At 44.1% G+C, this 14,889-nt stretch overlaps 1 protein-coding gene across 1 annotated transcript in view; it reads right to left on the bottom strand.

Annotated features, from left to right (window-relative positions):
• The window catches only part of HPGD (15-hydroxyprostaglandin dehydrogenase), an 82,375-nt gene extending 69,837 nt beyond the window's left edge, over positions 1-12,538 (bottom strand). Inside the window, exon 1 of the mRNA XM_073643823.1 lies at positions 12,244-12,538. Within this exon, the coding sequence (XP_073499924.1) occupies positions 12,244-12,336 (93 nt within the window). The 5' untranslated portion in view covers positions 12,337-12,538. The remainder of the gene's footprint in view (positions 1-12,243) is intronic.
• Positions 12,539-14,889: the final 2,351 nt, after the last annotated feature.

The following is a 14,889-nucleotide window of genomic DNA, read 5'->3' as shown; positions in this document are numbered from 1 at the left end:
TAACCTATCAAATTCTTTTGATGTGGTAAAGTTCACTTTGTACGCAGAAGCAGTATTTCTGAGAGTAGAGCAATGTGCGCTGTGCAATAGACAATGATACTATATGGAGTGTGGTTGCTGAGATCATTATAAAGTACATTCAGTAACAGGAAAAGTTGCTGATGTCATTCCATTGCTACTAGATAACCAGCTGTTCCCAGTGTAATTCCACAGAAGAAACAGTACCAGCACAAGTGCCAAGGTCAATACACAATACAATGCAAAACTCAGTAGAAAATTTCTGTGTGAAGGGCTAAAGCTGGCCACACACAATAGATGGCTGTTGGCTGAGCAATACTTCAGCTGATCGTTCCGCTGACAGCCATCTTAACCAACTCTCCTGTACACAGGTACACTTAGTCAGCTGAGCACTACTGTGTTCTCTATGAAATAGCGACTGGCTGACACAATGGTCCCCGGCTTTCCTCAGGGGGAGAACAATGTGATCGACAGTCTAAAATAGGATGTGTGATTGACATCTTCCCTGACCAACATTCAGTCACCTCCCTCGTACATATTAGACCGTTGGCCCGACCCATTGATATTGGCGGGTTTAGTTGAGATCAGTCTAATGTGTATGGGGACCTTTACAATATATCAGCAGGCAATGGAAAATTTCAGCAGTGATCATATAACGTGGAATCCGAGGTGTCTGCATTTTGCAGCCGGCTCAGGGAAGGTGAAACTCACTGGCTCCAAGCTTTCAATTGTACAATTGAAGCCCTGACAGCCAGCACTTCTGGGTCAGGGCATCAATTGTACAATTGAAGCCCTGACAGCCAGCACTTCTGGGTCAGGGCGTCATGAGCAGCATCGAGCAGTGGGGAGGAAAGTGTGGGGAGACCGTAAAGAGAATAGGGGGATGTGTGAGGAGACAGGGTGGGGAGCAGGGAGGAATGTGTATGGAAACAGTATGGGGATCGGTGGGAATATGTGAGACAGTATGGGGGAGAAATGTATGGTGGGAGAAAAGTGGGAGGGGACTCTATTGAGAAGAATAGTGTGAGCAGACATTATGAGGGGAGAAAAGTCTGAGGGGGCACAGTATGGAGACTGAATAGTGTGGGGACCAGTATAGAGAAGGGGCAGCATGGGGGCACATTGAGAGGGCACAACAATGAGAGGACAATATGCTGACGAGGAGGAGTGTGAGATGGGGTGTGCACAGTACAGAGACTGGGCCTGTAAAGGAGGGCACAATATGAGGGGACAGTGTGAAGAAGGGGCCCAGTATGGAAAGGAGATGACAGCGTGAAGGGCATATACCATAAGAGGGACAGAGTGGGAGTCATATTTTGTGCACGGAGCAATTATTTATTCAGGTGCACAGTGTAGAACAGATATTTTTATTCAAGACCATTGTAATCACGCTGCTATAATTAAGAGCACTGTGTCAGAATGTGCTGCAGAAGACAGTAGAAGAGTCATCATGTCATTTGGACCAGATGGACAAAAAAAGGAGAATGACTCCAATCAGAGATGTTACCTAAAAGTTACTTGAATGTAAATGTCTATTTATGATAATGACCACGTCTCATCAAAACTGTGGTTCCCGTATGATCCCCAATCTGATAATGGCTGATAACAACAACTCTCAACTAGTGTTGAGAGAGTGTGCTAGGATAAGGTGTTATCTGAGCATGCTCGGGTGTTATCCGAGTAAGCTTAAGGCCCCGTCACACTTAGCGACGCTGCAACGAACCCGACAACGATATGACCTGTCAGGGATCGTTGCTGCGTCGCTATGTGGTCGCTAGTGAGCTGTCAAACAGGCAGGCTCACCAACGATCAGGGGAGCAGCGACATCGTGGAAAAAATCTTTCCACGATGTCCTGCTCCTGGTTACCAGCCAGCTGCTGAAGCAGGAGCAGGCTGGTAACCATGGTAAACATTGGGTTACTAGGGGCACACGCGCACCTAGTAACCCGTTGTTTATCATGGTTACCACTCTGCTACAGTGAGCGGGAGGTTACCGCTCACTTTAGCAGGCTCGGAACCATGATAAACAACGGGTTACTAGGTGCGCGTGTGCCCCTAGTAACCCGATGTTTATCACGGTTACGAGCCTGCTAAAGTGAGCGGTAACCTCACGCTCACTGTAGCAGAGTGGTAACCATGATAAACAGCGGGTTAATAAGTGCGCGTGTGCCCCTAGTAACCCGATGTTTATCATGGTTACCAGCCTGATCGCTGCTCCCGCTGGTCACACACAGCGATGTGTGCTGACCAGCGGGAGGGCAACGACCAAAAAATGGTCCAGGACACTTTGCAGCGATCAGCGACCTCACAGCAGGGTCCTGATCGCTGCAAAGTGTCACACATAGCGACATCGCTGGTGAGGTCGCTGTTGCGTCACCAAAACCTTGACTCAGCAGCGATCTCGCTAGCGATCTCGCTATGTGAGGCGGGGGCTTTAGTGCTGTATTCACGTATAACAAGAATTGGCAATAGTTCAGGGACCCATCACAAAATCCCTTTGCTGTATTCATGTACTAATGTATTCCTGTACTGTAGTGGTTTTGTTGATGTATTTGTGTACTGATATTGGTTCTGGTGATGTAATAATGTTCTGATAGTGGTTCTGGTCATGTAGTCATGTACTGATGGTGGTTCTGGTGATGTATTTCTGTACTGATAGGGGTGTGATGCTGTATTTCTATACTCATCGTGGTTCTGTTGATGCAATCATGTTCTGATAGTGGTTCTGGTGATATAATCATGTTCTGATTGTGGTTCTGGTGATGTATTTGTGTACTGATTATGGTTCTGGTGATGTATTTCTGCTCTGTTGGGGGTTCTGATTATGTATTCCTGTACTGATTATGGTTCTAGTGATATTTCTGTACTGATGGTTCTAATGGTGACTTTCTGTACTGCTAGTGGTTCTAGTGATGTATTGGTTCTGATCCTCTACACAGGTAACAATTCATAACTTGAAAGATTGCATGGCCATGTTAATAAGGTATTGTGCCCTCTGACATGTTAAGGGTTAAAACATTTGTATTTTTGTTAGGAGCATTAAAATGGTTGTCTAGGTCATTCTGCAGTCATTCTATGTGACTGTATACTTCAGAATCACACACCATTTGAACTCGCATTGCAAGGATTCTCCAGTATTGACAGAGCAAACGGGAGGTCACGTAACCACAAGTGTTCAATGTGCATACGTGCAGTCATGTGCCAGCTAGACGTTTGCTACCTCACTCAATACACTCGCATTGAGCTAGTCCGCACACGTCTAGTCACAATGTGTCATTAAATGGGGAAGAAGACCGGCACTACAGTTTTGTCTTTTTATAAGTGCACGATTAGGGTCCCAACCCATCATATACAAAAAGTCCAGAAATCTGGCACTCTATTTAGTGGGTTATTTTATTACATAAAGCAAGTGTACAGAAAAACGTTTCAGTTATCAGACCTTCATCGATTCATATAGGCTGGTCAATTTAGTGACGGACATCGCCACCCTGCGTGCGGCTACAGGCTCAGTTCCTCCTGGCATCTTCTAAACATAAAGAGCCGCAATCTCTTAAGCCCCTGTCTCACATAGCGAGATCGCTAGCGAGATCGCTGCTGTGTCACGGTTTTGGTGACGTAACAGCGACCTCACCAGCGATGTCGCTATGTGTGACACTTTGCAGCGATCAGGCCCCTGCTGTGAGGTCGCTGATCGCTGCAAAGTGTCCTGGACCATTTTTTGGTCGTTGCCCTCCCGCTGGTCAGCACACATCGCTGTGTGTGACCAGCGGGAGCAGCGATCAGGCTGGTAACCATGATAAACATAGGGTTACTAGGGGCACACGCGCACCTAGTAACCCGTTGTTTATCATGGTTACGAGCCTGCTAAAGTGAGCGGTAACCTCCCGCTCACCGTAGCAGAGTGGTAACCATGATAAACAACGGGTTACTAGGTGCGCGTATGCCCCTAGTAACCAGATGTTTATCATGGTTACGAGCCTGCTAAAGTGAGCGGTAACCTCACGCTCACCGTAGCAGAGTGGTAACCATGATAAACAACGGGTTACTAGGTGCGCGTATGCCCCTAGTAACCCGATGTTTATCATGGTTACCAGCCTGCTCCTGCTTCAGCAGGCTGGTAACCAGGAGCAGGATATCGTGGAAAGATTCTTTCCACGATATCGCTGCTCCCCTGATCGTTGGTGAGCCTGCCTGTTTGACAGCTCACCAGCGATCACATAGCGACGCAGCAACGATCCCTGACAGGTCATATCGTTGTCGGGATCGTTGCAGCGTCGCTAAGTGTGACAGGGCCTTTATCCCTTATTTATGAGTAATGTGTAACCGATGAAGGTCTGATGACCTGGACTTTTTTAGTCATAATATGTCAGCAGAGCGCATACTTGTGGTCATACGACTGCCCACTCTCGGCATGGGAGAAAACTGACAGCGCACAGTGCGCAAGCTGTGAGGGTTCAGAAGTATGCCATCACTTAGAGTGACTGCAGACTTTCATCATAATATTGAACAACCCTTTTAATTATAAAATAAAGAGCTGTAGCATGCCCAATCCTAAAGACATGTAATATGCTCACTGTCAGGATTCGGTTCCGCTTGCCAGTTTCAGCGATCATGACGTGGCCACTCATATGAGATTTCCATACTGGTCATGTGTCGACTAGCTTCTCTCAATGAAGCAGGGGCTGTAGTTTTTCATGGAACATTGACAGAATTATGAAGACCAGCTTCTCATTACAAGGCTATAAATGTTGCATATCGCACATGAGCGGTCACATGATGAATACTCAAACTGCATAAGCTGTGTATAGGAGGGACATGCCAAACTGAATTCTTGCCCTTGTGGCCAGAAAACCAAGATCTGCCTCTGACAATGGCCAGGATTATTGAAGAGTTGAGGAATGTAATTATTTCTACCTTGTATGTGCCCTGCTTGCTGAAGACCTATCATTAAGATATTACCTGTTAAAGTCTAGTGTTCCAAAACATGTAAATCTTTTAATGAGAGCATAGCCGCTGTCCAAGGACTAAGCTGGCAATTTGCATTCCAAATAAAAATGTTATTCATGGCAAAGAGATGACAAAAAACAATTGTTAATCATCATCTAATCCTGTTTCCTTGTATTTCCCTGTGCTGAAATAGTAAACTGCCACCCCAAACATGAAAGAATAAGAATAGTAATAATCATTGAGTCTTACAGTTCTTCTCTAGTCAGTAATGTGTGTTGTTGCTGCTGGGTACACATATTCAGTGGTGTACCACTAATAGTAGTAGACCATGCGGCTTCTAAGGGGTCCGTCAGTCTGGGGGGCCCGATTGACAGAGCAGGCACCGGGCCCCCCCCACCACCCAACTCAGACAGGCAATCTCTGTCTAACAGCCGTGACACTTGCCGGCACGGTGACAGTGAATGAAACACCAAGCACGCCAAAATACTCGGCCGAAAGAGTTGATGATACATACTCACTCAGCACTAGTCGCGACTACTCTGCCGAGCATTGCAGACCACATACTGCATAGACCAGAGCAGGGGGGGCTATTTGTTGGCCCTCATACTATTTGAAGGGCTATTTGTGGGGCCATCATACTATTTAGGGGACTATGTGGGGGCCATCATACTAAGTGAAGACCAGCAGCGGGGGCTATTTGTGGGGCCATCATACTATTTATAGTGCTATTTGTGGGGCCATTATACTGTTTATAGGGCTATTTGTGGGGCCATCATACTGTTTATAGGGCTATTTGTGGGGCCATCATGCTATTGGAAAGTTATTTGTGTATTTGTGGGGCCATCATGCTTACTTGGGGGGTTATCATACTATTTGCAGGGCTATGTGGGGTGCCATCATACTATTTGGAGTGCTATGTAGGGGCCATCAGACTATGTGGGGGACCATCATACTATTTGGAGGGCTATTTGGGGGCCATCATACTATTTGGAGTGCTATGTGGAGGCCATCATATTACAGTATATGAAGTGCTATGTGGGGGCCATCAGGCAACTTAGGTGGCATCATACTATTTAGAAGGGTTTTTTGGGGGCCATCATACTATTTGGAGGACTATGTTGGGGCCATTATACTGTGTGCAGGGTTGTATGAGGTCCATTATACCCTTTGCAGGGTTTTGTGTGGTTCAATATACTGCGTGGAGGGTTGTGTGGGGATCATTATGCAGTACTATCTGAAGCGCTATATGGGCGGCCATTATACTGTTTGGAGGGCTAGTGGGGGCCATTATAATGTGTGCAGGCCATTATACAGTGTGGAGGATTGTGTGGGGCCTAGTATACTGTATGGAGTGCCACTATACTGTATGGAGGGCCATTATACTCTATGGAGGGCTGTGTGGGGGGGGGGGGGGGGGCATAATATTGTGTAGAGGGCTGTGCAGCACCATACTGGATGCAAAATATTAAAATAAGAGTAGGGAATGACACACTAATCTCACTCTACATTTACCTGTATTACAGTCAGCATCCATTTGTCATTGTTTCTAAAATAGCTTAAATAATTTGGAACGCCAGGATGGATAAGGGCCAGATTGGCAGTATTATGTTATATAAAGGAAGTTTCATTCAATTGTGAAAGTAGAATGACCTTTAAATTGACCGTTGCCAATTTATGTGAGAATTGTAGGAAACTGTTCCCCCACATGACACTGTCCCAACAATCTGTGTTAGCTTTCAATGTTTCAGGTTACAGGCAAGATAAAGTGTAGATGGATGCAGTGAGAAGCTGCACTCATCAGCAAATAATAGGAAATGTATCTTCACTGCATTTCCTAATACAATTGTGTTTGGGTGTAATAATTTAAATCAACTTCTAATCGGCTCCATTCTTCACAATGGCTTTCTGCTAGCCCCTTTATGAGAAATAGGAGTCACAGAACTTTCTGCAACAAATTTGCTCAGAGCTCTCTCTGAGGCATTGATAAATTCTCATGGCTTCTTATCCATCCCCCTCCACCAGACTTTGACTGTCTTGTAGTAAGTAGTTAATCACAAAACAATAGGGCTGTAAACTGCTATTGACATAGTGTAGTCAGAAGGCACAGATAGCCACAAAGGATTATACATTCCACAATTGTGTACAGAGAATGAAGTGATCCATTTCAGTCTCTGTGCTCTTTAATTGGTCTTTCCTTAAAACACAAACAAAAAAACCCACAATGATGAAGGCACAATAATAATAATAAGCTATCGATACCCCAGCCCCTAACTGGGTGTTTCACCCAAAAGTTCTGGGGATTCTGATTTGTAAAATGCTGCGGAATAAAAATCGTTATTAAAACTATTATGACAAGGAATATCTTTTCTTCTGCTTCATTGGAAACATTGACTTTTTAATATGCAGAAGTTAGATGATCGTCTACAGTCTATTCAGCCCTTTAAATGCCAATTCTTCTCAACACTGAGCACAACTTGATGGTGTTATATATAATTACGTTAGTAATTACGTCATAGTTATGTCAGTCTTTCTAAAGTAGAATGAATGATTTCAGCGCCTTTAGTAAGTGGTGGGCACCTCTATGCACTGCATCAGAAATGCTACCAGAGTAGTTTTTTTGGCATGCAAAGCATCAATATTTTTGATGAATTTGGCGGGTCTCATCATGCCCCCGTGTGGCCCAGCTCTGTCCCAGCTCCATCTATTTCGACAGGGCTGAGTCAAACAAATGAAAAAATGCCTAAAATCGAAAAAAATTTCTTCAACTTCCCGTTTCTTTCTGAAAAGCTTTGATGAATCGGCCCCAATATCTTCAGAGTAGTTGATCAGAAAGTTTCCATAACTAAAGCCTCTTCCACACTATAGACAGTGCTGCGGATCATTCAGTTATTATCTCCGACTCCTCCATACACAGGAGCGCCTGCTCAGCTCAGCACTCCTGTGGTCTTTATGAGAGTCGCTGGCAGACATCTCTCTTCTCACCAAAAACAAAAACATTGGCAGTCTGAAATCAGACACGCCAGATCCTTCTCCTCCTCGACATCACCTGTCCCCCGAGTCGGAAGGACCTCATACACATTAGATATATTAACCTGTCGTCCGAGCTTGTCACTGTCGATGGATATGGCATATTTTTACAGATACATTGCAATTCTGTTATATAAGAAACTGTAAATCGTTCTGTAAAAGATTAATAGCAGATGAGTAAAAATAAACGGATTGTATAAGGACAGCACACGGAGGACAACTGAGAATAAAAAATCTTCCCACTTTTCTGGATGAAAATCGGACCAATTTTTTTATACTGGCATCTGACCTTAGCCTAAGAATAGACCATCAATATCTGATCTGTGGGGTCAGGCTTTCAACAACTGTGAAGAATAGCTGTTTTTAGTGACCATGGCACATAGGGAGCACTGCTGCATCCTGCTCTTTTTCCCTACATGCTGTGTATACAGTACTAGCTGTGCTGGATATTGTAGTGCTGTCCAATTCAGTTCAGTGGATCAGTGCTGCAAAACCCATAGTCTCTCTCTGGTCCAGCAGTTTCTTGTAAGGAACTATAAGGCTATGTGCCCACGATGCAGAAATGCTCAGGATTTTTTCCTGAGCGTTTCTGCATCTCCCTGGCAGAAAAAACACATGTGGATTGTGCATGCGGATTGTACATGCGGATTGTACATGCGGATTGTACATGCGGATTGTACATGCGTTTTTCCTGCCAGGGACATGCGGAAGTGAAGCGTTCTTCACTTGCATTTCCGCATGCGGGTAGACAAGTGCTTTCCAAGCGATTTTAGCATCACTTGGAAAGTGCTTGTCAACTTGGTCACACTATAAAAATCCATGCAAACGGCATGGATTTATATAGTATGACCTGAGAGAATGTAAAAAAATAAATATATACTTACCCTCTGATGGCCCCCGCAGTCTTGCTTCACCGTCCCGGCTGCCGGCAGCGCTACACTGAAGGACCTGCCGACGTCAGCGTCGTGTGACCCGTCACATGACTATGACGTCAGCGCAGGTCCTTCAGTCCATCGCAAACTGCCGGCATGCGAGGAGGAGCGCACCGCGGGCCGCCAGAAGGTAAGTGTATATTTATTTTTTATTTTATTCTTTTTTTTTTTACAGTTTCTGTGGTACCCAGGTCCGGAGGAGAGTCTCCTCTTCTCTAGACCTGGGTACCATCTGCACATTAGAACGCATGGAATGCGCATCTACATATACAGTGATTCGGAATCCATGCGTTCTAATGCAAGTCAATGGCAGCGAAAATGCAGCACTTCCGCAAAATAATTGGTAGTGCTGCGTTTTTTTCCGCAATGATAATGCGCAGCGGAAATTTCCGCAGCATGTGCACAGCACATGCGGATTATCATTGGGGAACATGGCAGGCCTTCTACCATGCGTTTTTTTAAGTGTTTCTGCAGCGTTTTTGCAGCTGCAGAAACGCTTAAAAAAATGCATCGTGGGCACACAGCCTTAGGCTACGTTCCCACAGTGAGGATTTGGTGAGTTTTTGAAGTTGCAGATTTTCTGCATCATTTCTGCACCCATTAAGTAAAACAGGTTCCTTGCATTTTTTCAAAAATACACAGCATCAAAAACTCATAGTGGGAGTGTAGCCTCAGTCTCAGCTGTAACCCTTGAAATTGAACATATTCTTCTCCAGCTGCTAAGATTCCAGATGCAAAGAAGGTAAACAACTCAGCACTGAAATTCAGAGGAAAGGTAGAAAAGCATCTATGGGGAACTACTACATTCTTCAGCTACTCACGTGTTTGGGAATTTTAAGTGTCAATAATAAACTATAGAAGGGAAAATACTATACCGGCCTTCATCTTCTAAGAAACCATAAATCTCATCAATGTATTCTGAGACTGTAATCCATACACTGCCCCTATTGGACAAACAATCAGCAGATTTAGGTTCCAGTATCATCTCTATGCTGATGACACCCAACTATACACCTCTTCACCTGACATCACCCCTACCCTAATACAAAATACCAAGGATTGTCTGTCTGCTGTCTCTAACATCATGTCCTCCCTCTATCTTAAACTGAATCTCTCTAAAACTGAACTTCTTGTGTTTCTCCCCTTCACTAACCCAACTCTACCTAACATCGAAATTACCTTGGAGGGTTCAACCATAACTCCCAAGCAGCACGCCCTCTGCCTGGGGGTCATATTCGACACTAACCTTTCCTTTACTCCCTATATCCGATCACTCACTCGCTCTTGTCACCTGCATCTTAAAAACATCTCCAGAACCCGACCTTTTCTCACCTTTGAAACTGCTAAAACTCTTACTGTCGCTCTTATTCACTCTTGTCTGGACTACTGCAACTCTCTTCTGATCGGTCTCCCTCTTACCAAACTTTATCCTCTCCAATCCGTCCTGAATGCGGCAGCCAGGGTCGTATTTCTGTCCAGCCGCTTCACCAATGCCTCCATCTTGTGCCAGTCTTTACACTGGTTGCCGGTCCGCCTCAGGGTCCAATATAAACTCATCGCTCTCACCCACAAAGCTCTCCACAGTTCTGCACCGCCTTATATCTCCTCTTTCATCTCTGTCTATCGCCCTACACGTGCCCTCCGTTCTACAAATGACCTAAGACTAACATCCCCCATAATCCGAACCTCGCACCTCCGTCTCCAAGACTTCTCTCGTGCTGCGCCAGTTCTCTGGAATGCTCTACCCCAGACGATCAGATTGATGCCTAGCCCCGATGTCTTCAAGCGTGCTTTAAAAACCCATCTCTTCAAACAAGCCTACCACCTTAACTACTCAGTAAATTAACTTTCCCCTGCTCCCTCCTTCTAAATATCATTCAGAATCTGTTCCCTACTGTTCATCTGTCTCTACACCCTCCATGCACAAGATAACTGCACTCGGTACTCGAGTATTGCACTTAAACATACAGGCTGATGACCGGATCATACAGCTTTATATGAAAATCCCTATTTATTATAATTGCCAGACCTGAAATAACAAGCACTTTTCACCTATTGTGTCCCCCCATTTCCTTGTAGATTGTAAGCTTGTGAGCAGGGACCTCACTCCTAATGTAACTGTTTAAACTGTCCTTAAATTGTATTGAAGTTATTGTCTGTACATGACCCCGCTTAATTGTAAAGTGCTGCGGAATTTGTTGGCGCTATATAAATAAAAAAATATTATTATTATAATCCATAGCCACTCACCTGAGGGACAAGTCTCATCAATGAACTCTTAGGGCTCAGGCAGATGACCATATTTTTAGTCCGAGTGTGATCCGACATAACATCAGATCGCACTCAGACCAATGTTATTCTATGTGGCTGCGCACATGTCCAATTTTTTTTTAGGAAAAAATGGCAGCATGCCCGATTTTGATCTGATATTCGGATTGAACTCGGCCATGCAAGTCAATGAGTGCGTGGAAAACATCAGACTGCTCTCGGATGACATCTGAGTGCAGTCCGATTTCCATGGTCTGACAGAATGGAGAAGATAGAGACTTTTTTTTCCATCTTCTCCTCATCCGAGAGAATTGGATCACATTGATCAAAGTGTAATTAGCATAATTGGTCTGATTCTCTTGGATGAGAAAATGTATAGCCTTAAAGGAATCTTCAACTACTCACCTAAGGAACTACAAGTCTCAGTAATGATCTCTTAAAATCTATAGCTACTCACCTGAGGAACTGTAAGTCTCAGTAATGATATCTGAGAGAATTTGTAGATTCACACCTGAGGAACTACAAGTCTCATCAATAAAATCAGACCTCTATGGGTCTTCACTGTCTCCAGCTTTGTGGAACTACAAGTGTCAGAGACAGACTCCTAGCTAGTACATACCCCCAGTCATCCTAAGCAGCTGTGCTATGTATAGACCTTTACCTAATAATCACTATAATCTTCAGCTATAAAGCCAAAGGGATTGGACAGCTGTCTCCCTGGTGTGGAACTACAAGTCTCAGTATAACATATGCTGTCTACATATCAATATTCTTTACCTGAGAAAGACAAAAAGCTTAGATATTTGATAGGAATTTACAAATCGCTCCTGTAGAGAAGTAAAGGAACAGAGGAACTACAAGACTCAGTATTAAACCCTATGTATATCATCAGTAATGATGAATCTCTAGAGGAACTACAAGGCTCAGCAATGCTGGCTAACTCTATGTCTGGGAGCTGAGTATACGGACCGGGGACTCCTGTAGGGTCGCTGTCAGTAGAGATCACAGTGACTAGTGCTAAGTCCGTATACAGGGGCATACATGGACTCACCGCTGCTCCCTTGTTCAAAAGTTCCTCCACCATCGCTCTGCCAATCCCCTGTGCGGCTCCAGTGACCAGTGCCACCTTCCCATTGGCATACATGATGTCTCGCCTGATGCCTCAGATACGTGCACTGAACTGCTGCGACTTCCAGTGTGTGCCTGAGCTGCGTCCTGCCCGTGCTGTCACCTCCTCCCAGGCCGGATCGATGTGCCTGTCTTCCCAGTCTCTGCAAGAACCCAGTGTTATCTCTCTGCTTTCCTTCCCTTCAAACTCTTTTACAAGGGGGAGGAACAAGTGCTGAATGCAGATTAGAGGTAACTGGCTGCCTTCACACTTATCTCTCTTACCTGCCCTGTAACTCTTGACTTGCCGGAGAGTAGTTTAACAAGCATGGTTAATACATTATTATTTGATATTCTCTCTCGCTCTCTCCCTACCTTCCTTCTCTCCTCTTTACTTCTTTTTTTTATCTTTCTTCCTTTTCTCTTTCTCTTTCTTTCTCTTTTATCTTTCTTTCTCTCTCTGTCCCTCTCTTCCTTCTGTCTTTCTTTCTCTTTCTTTCTTCATCACTCTCTCTCTCTATTCTTTTCTTCATTTTTTCTTTTTCTTTCTTTCTCTTTCTTTCTTCATATCCCTCTATATATTCTTTCATTCCTTCTTTCTCTTTCTTCATATCCCTCTATATATTCTTTCCTTCCTTCTTTCTTTCTTCATATCCCTCTATATATTCTTTCCTTTTCTTTCTTTCTCTTTCTTCATATCTCTCGCTATATTCTTTCCTTCCTTTCTTCTTTCTTTGTTCTTTCTTTCTTCATATCTATCTATCTATCTATCTATCTATCTAGCTAGCTAGCTAGCTAGCTATCTATCTATCTTATCTATCAATCAAATTTATTTATCTATCATAGCTGTTTTTCATCTGACAATCTCAGCTCCGCTGCATCTATATGTATGATCATAAAATATTCACTTTCACATTTTAATGTTCCCTTATTTCATCTTAGCTTCTGTTTTTAGAGTCTTAATTCTGTAAAACATTGGATTTATTTTCATATCTTTCTGTTTTTCATGTTTCCCATGATGAATTCAGTGGTGACAGCAACAGAGAAAATCAGGCCAACCTCTATCCATGACAGATAATACACTTCACACAGAGCAGTCCCAGAAAGTCCTCAGAACAATGAAGTCAGACTACTTGCACACCAAGTTACAGAAATGCTTTGCGTTTCACAGTCAATCAGCTCCGTATTATTCTGGGCTCCCAGCAATAACTGTTGAATGGTTACAAAGAGGCTACATTTTTCTTTATGAGTTCCTTGAAGTAATGGGATCAGGAGCTTTGTTATTGGGACAATTACTTGCAGGGCTGTATAGAGAAGAGAGGTCACTGTGATTTATGAGTGCTCTTGTGCACCAATATGTTAAGTATAAGTCCCCTTATTTTCCACTGACTCCTGAATGTCTAATGAACCCTGCGAAATGTAAAAGTTTCCCTCATCCTTTCAGGCAAAACAATTGTCAGTACTGACACTTCACACATCACCTTTGCTATGGTAATGCAGAGTTCAGTCTAGGGGAAGCACATGGCTGCTACCCCAGATGAGTGACATCCTTTGATTAACAACAGCATGCAACGTTGACATCATCTGCATAATATCTCATATTGTATAATATGAAGACGGTATTGGGGAGCGGGGGTGCATGTGCAATTATTATTATTTATTTATATAGTATCATTGATTCCATGGCGCTGTACATAAGAAGGGGTTACATACAAAATACAGATAATGCTTACAGTAAACAAACTAACAATGATAGACAGGTACAGCGGAAAGAGGATCCTGCCCTTGTGGGGTAACATTCTACAGCATGATGGGGAAGGAGACAGTAGGTTTTGGGTTGCAGCAGCTCCGGCTTTGGTGAGTCGGCAGCAGGGTCATTGCAGGCTGTAAGTTTTCTTGAAGAGATGTGTTTCATGTTCCAGCTGAAGGATCCGAATGTGGTGGATAATCGGACATGTTAAGGGACAGAATTCCAGAGGATAGAGGATGTTCGGGAGAAGTCTTGGAGGCGATTGGATGAGGAACGCATAAGTGTGGAGGAGAGAAGGCAGTCTTGGGAGGACCGGAGATTGCGTGAGGGAAGATATCGGGAGATTAGTTCGGAGATATATGGAGGAGACAGGTTATGGATGGCTTTGTAGATCAGTGTTTGTAGTTTGAACTGGATATGCTGGGGAATTGAGAGCCAGTGAAGGGATTTGCAGAAGGGAGAAGCAGAGGAGTAGCGAGGAGAGAGATGAATTAGTCAGGCAGCAGAGTTAAGGATGGACTTGAGAGGTGTGAGAGTGTTAGTTGGTAGCCCATAGAGGAGGATGTTGCAGTAGTCGAGGTGGGAGATGAATAGGGCATGCACAAGCATTTTGGTAGATTGAGAGTTGAGGAAAGGACGGATTCTGGAAATATTTTTGAACTGGAGGTGACAGGAGGTGAAAAGAGCTTGGATGTGTGGTTTGAAGGACAGGGCACAGTCAAGGGTTACTCCGAGGCAACGGATTTTCGGTACAGAAGAAAGCATGATGTAATTTATTGTGATGGATAGATCAGGTAGGGAAGATACGTGAGATGGAGGAAAGACGATGAGTTCAGATTT

The sequence above is a fragment of the Phyllobates terribilis genome, unplaced genomic scaffold (genome assembly GCF_046119375.1).
Source record: "Phyllobates terribilis strain yellow unplaced genomic scaffold, ASM4611937v1 Scaffold_1__5_contigs__length_1240528914, whole genome shotgun sequence".
Lineage (NCBI taxonomy): Eukaryota > Metazoa > Chordata > Amphibia > Anura > Dendrobatidae > Phyllobates > Phyllobates terribilis.
This window is presented reverse-complemented; position numbering and strand designations above follow the sequence as displayed.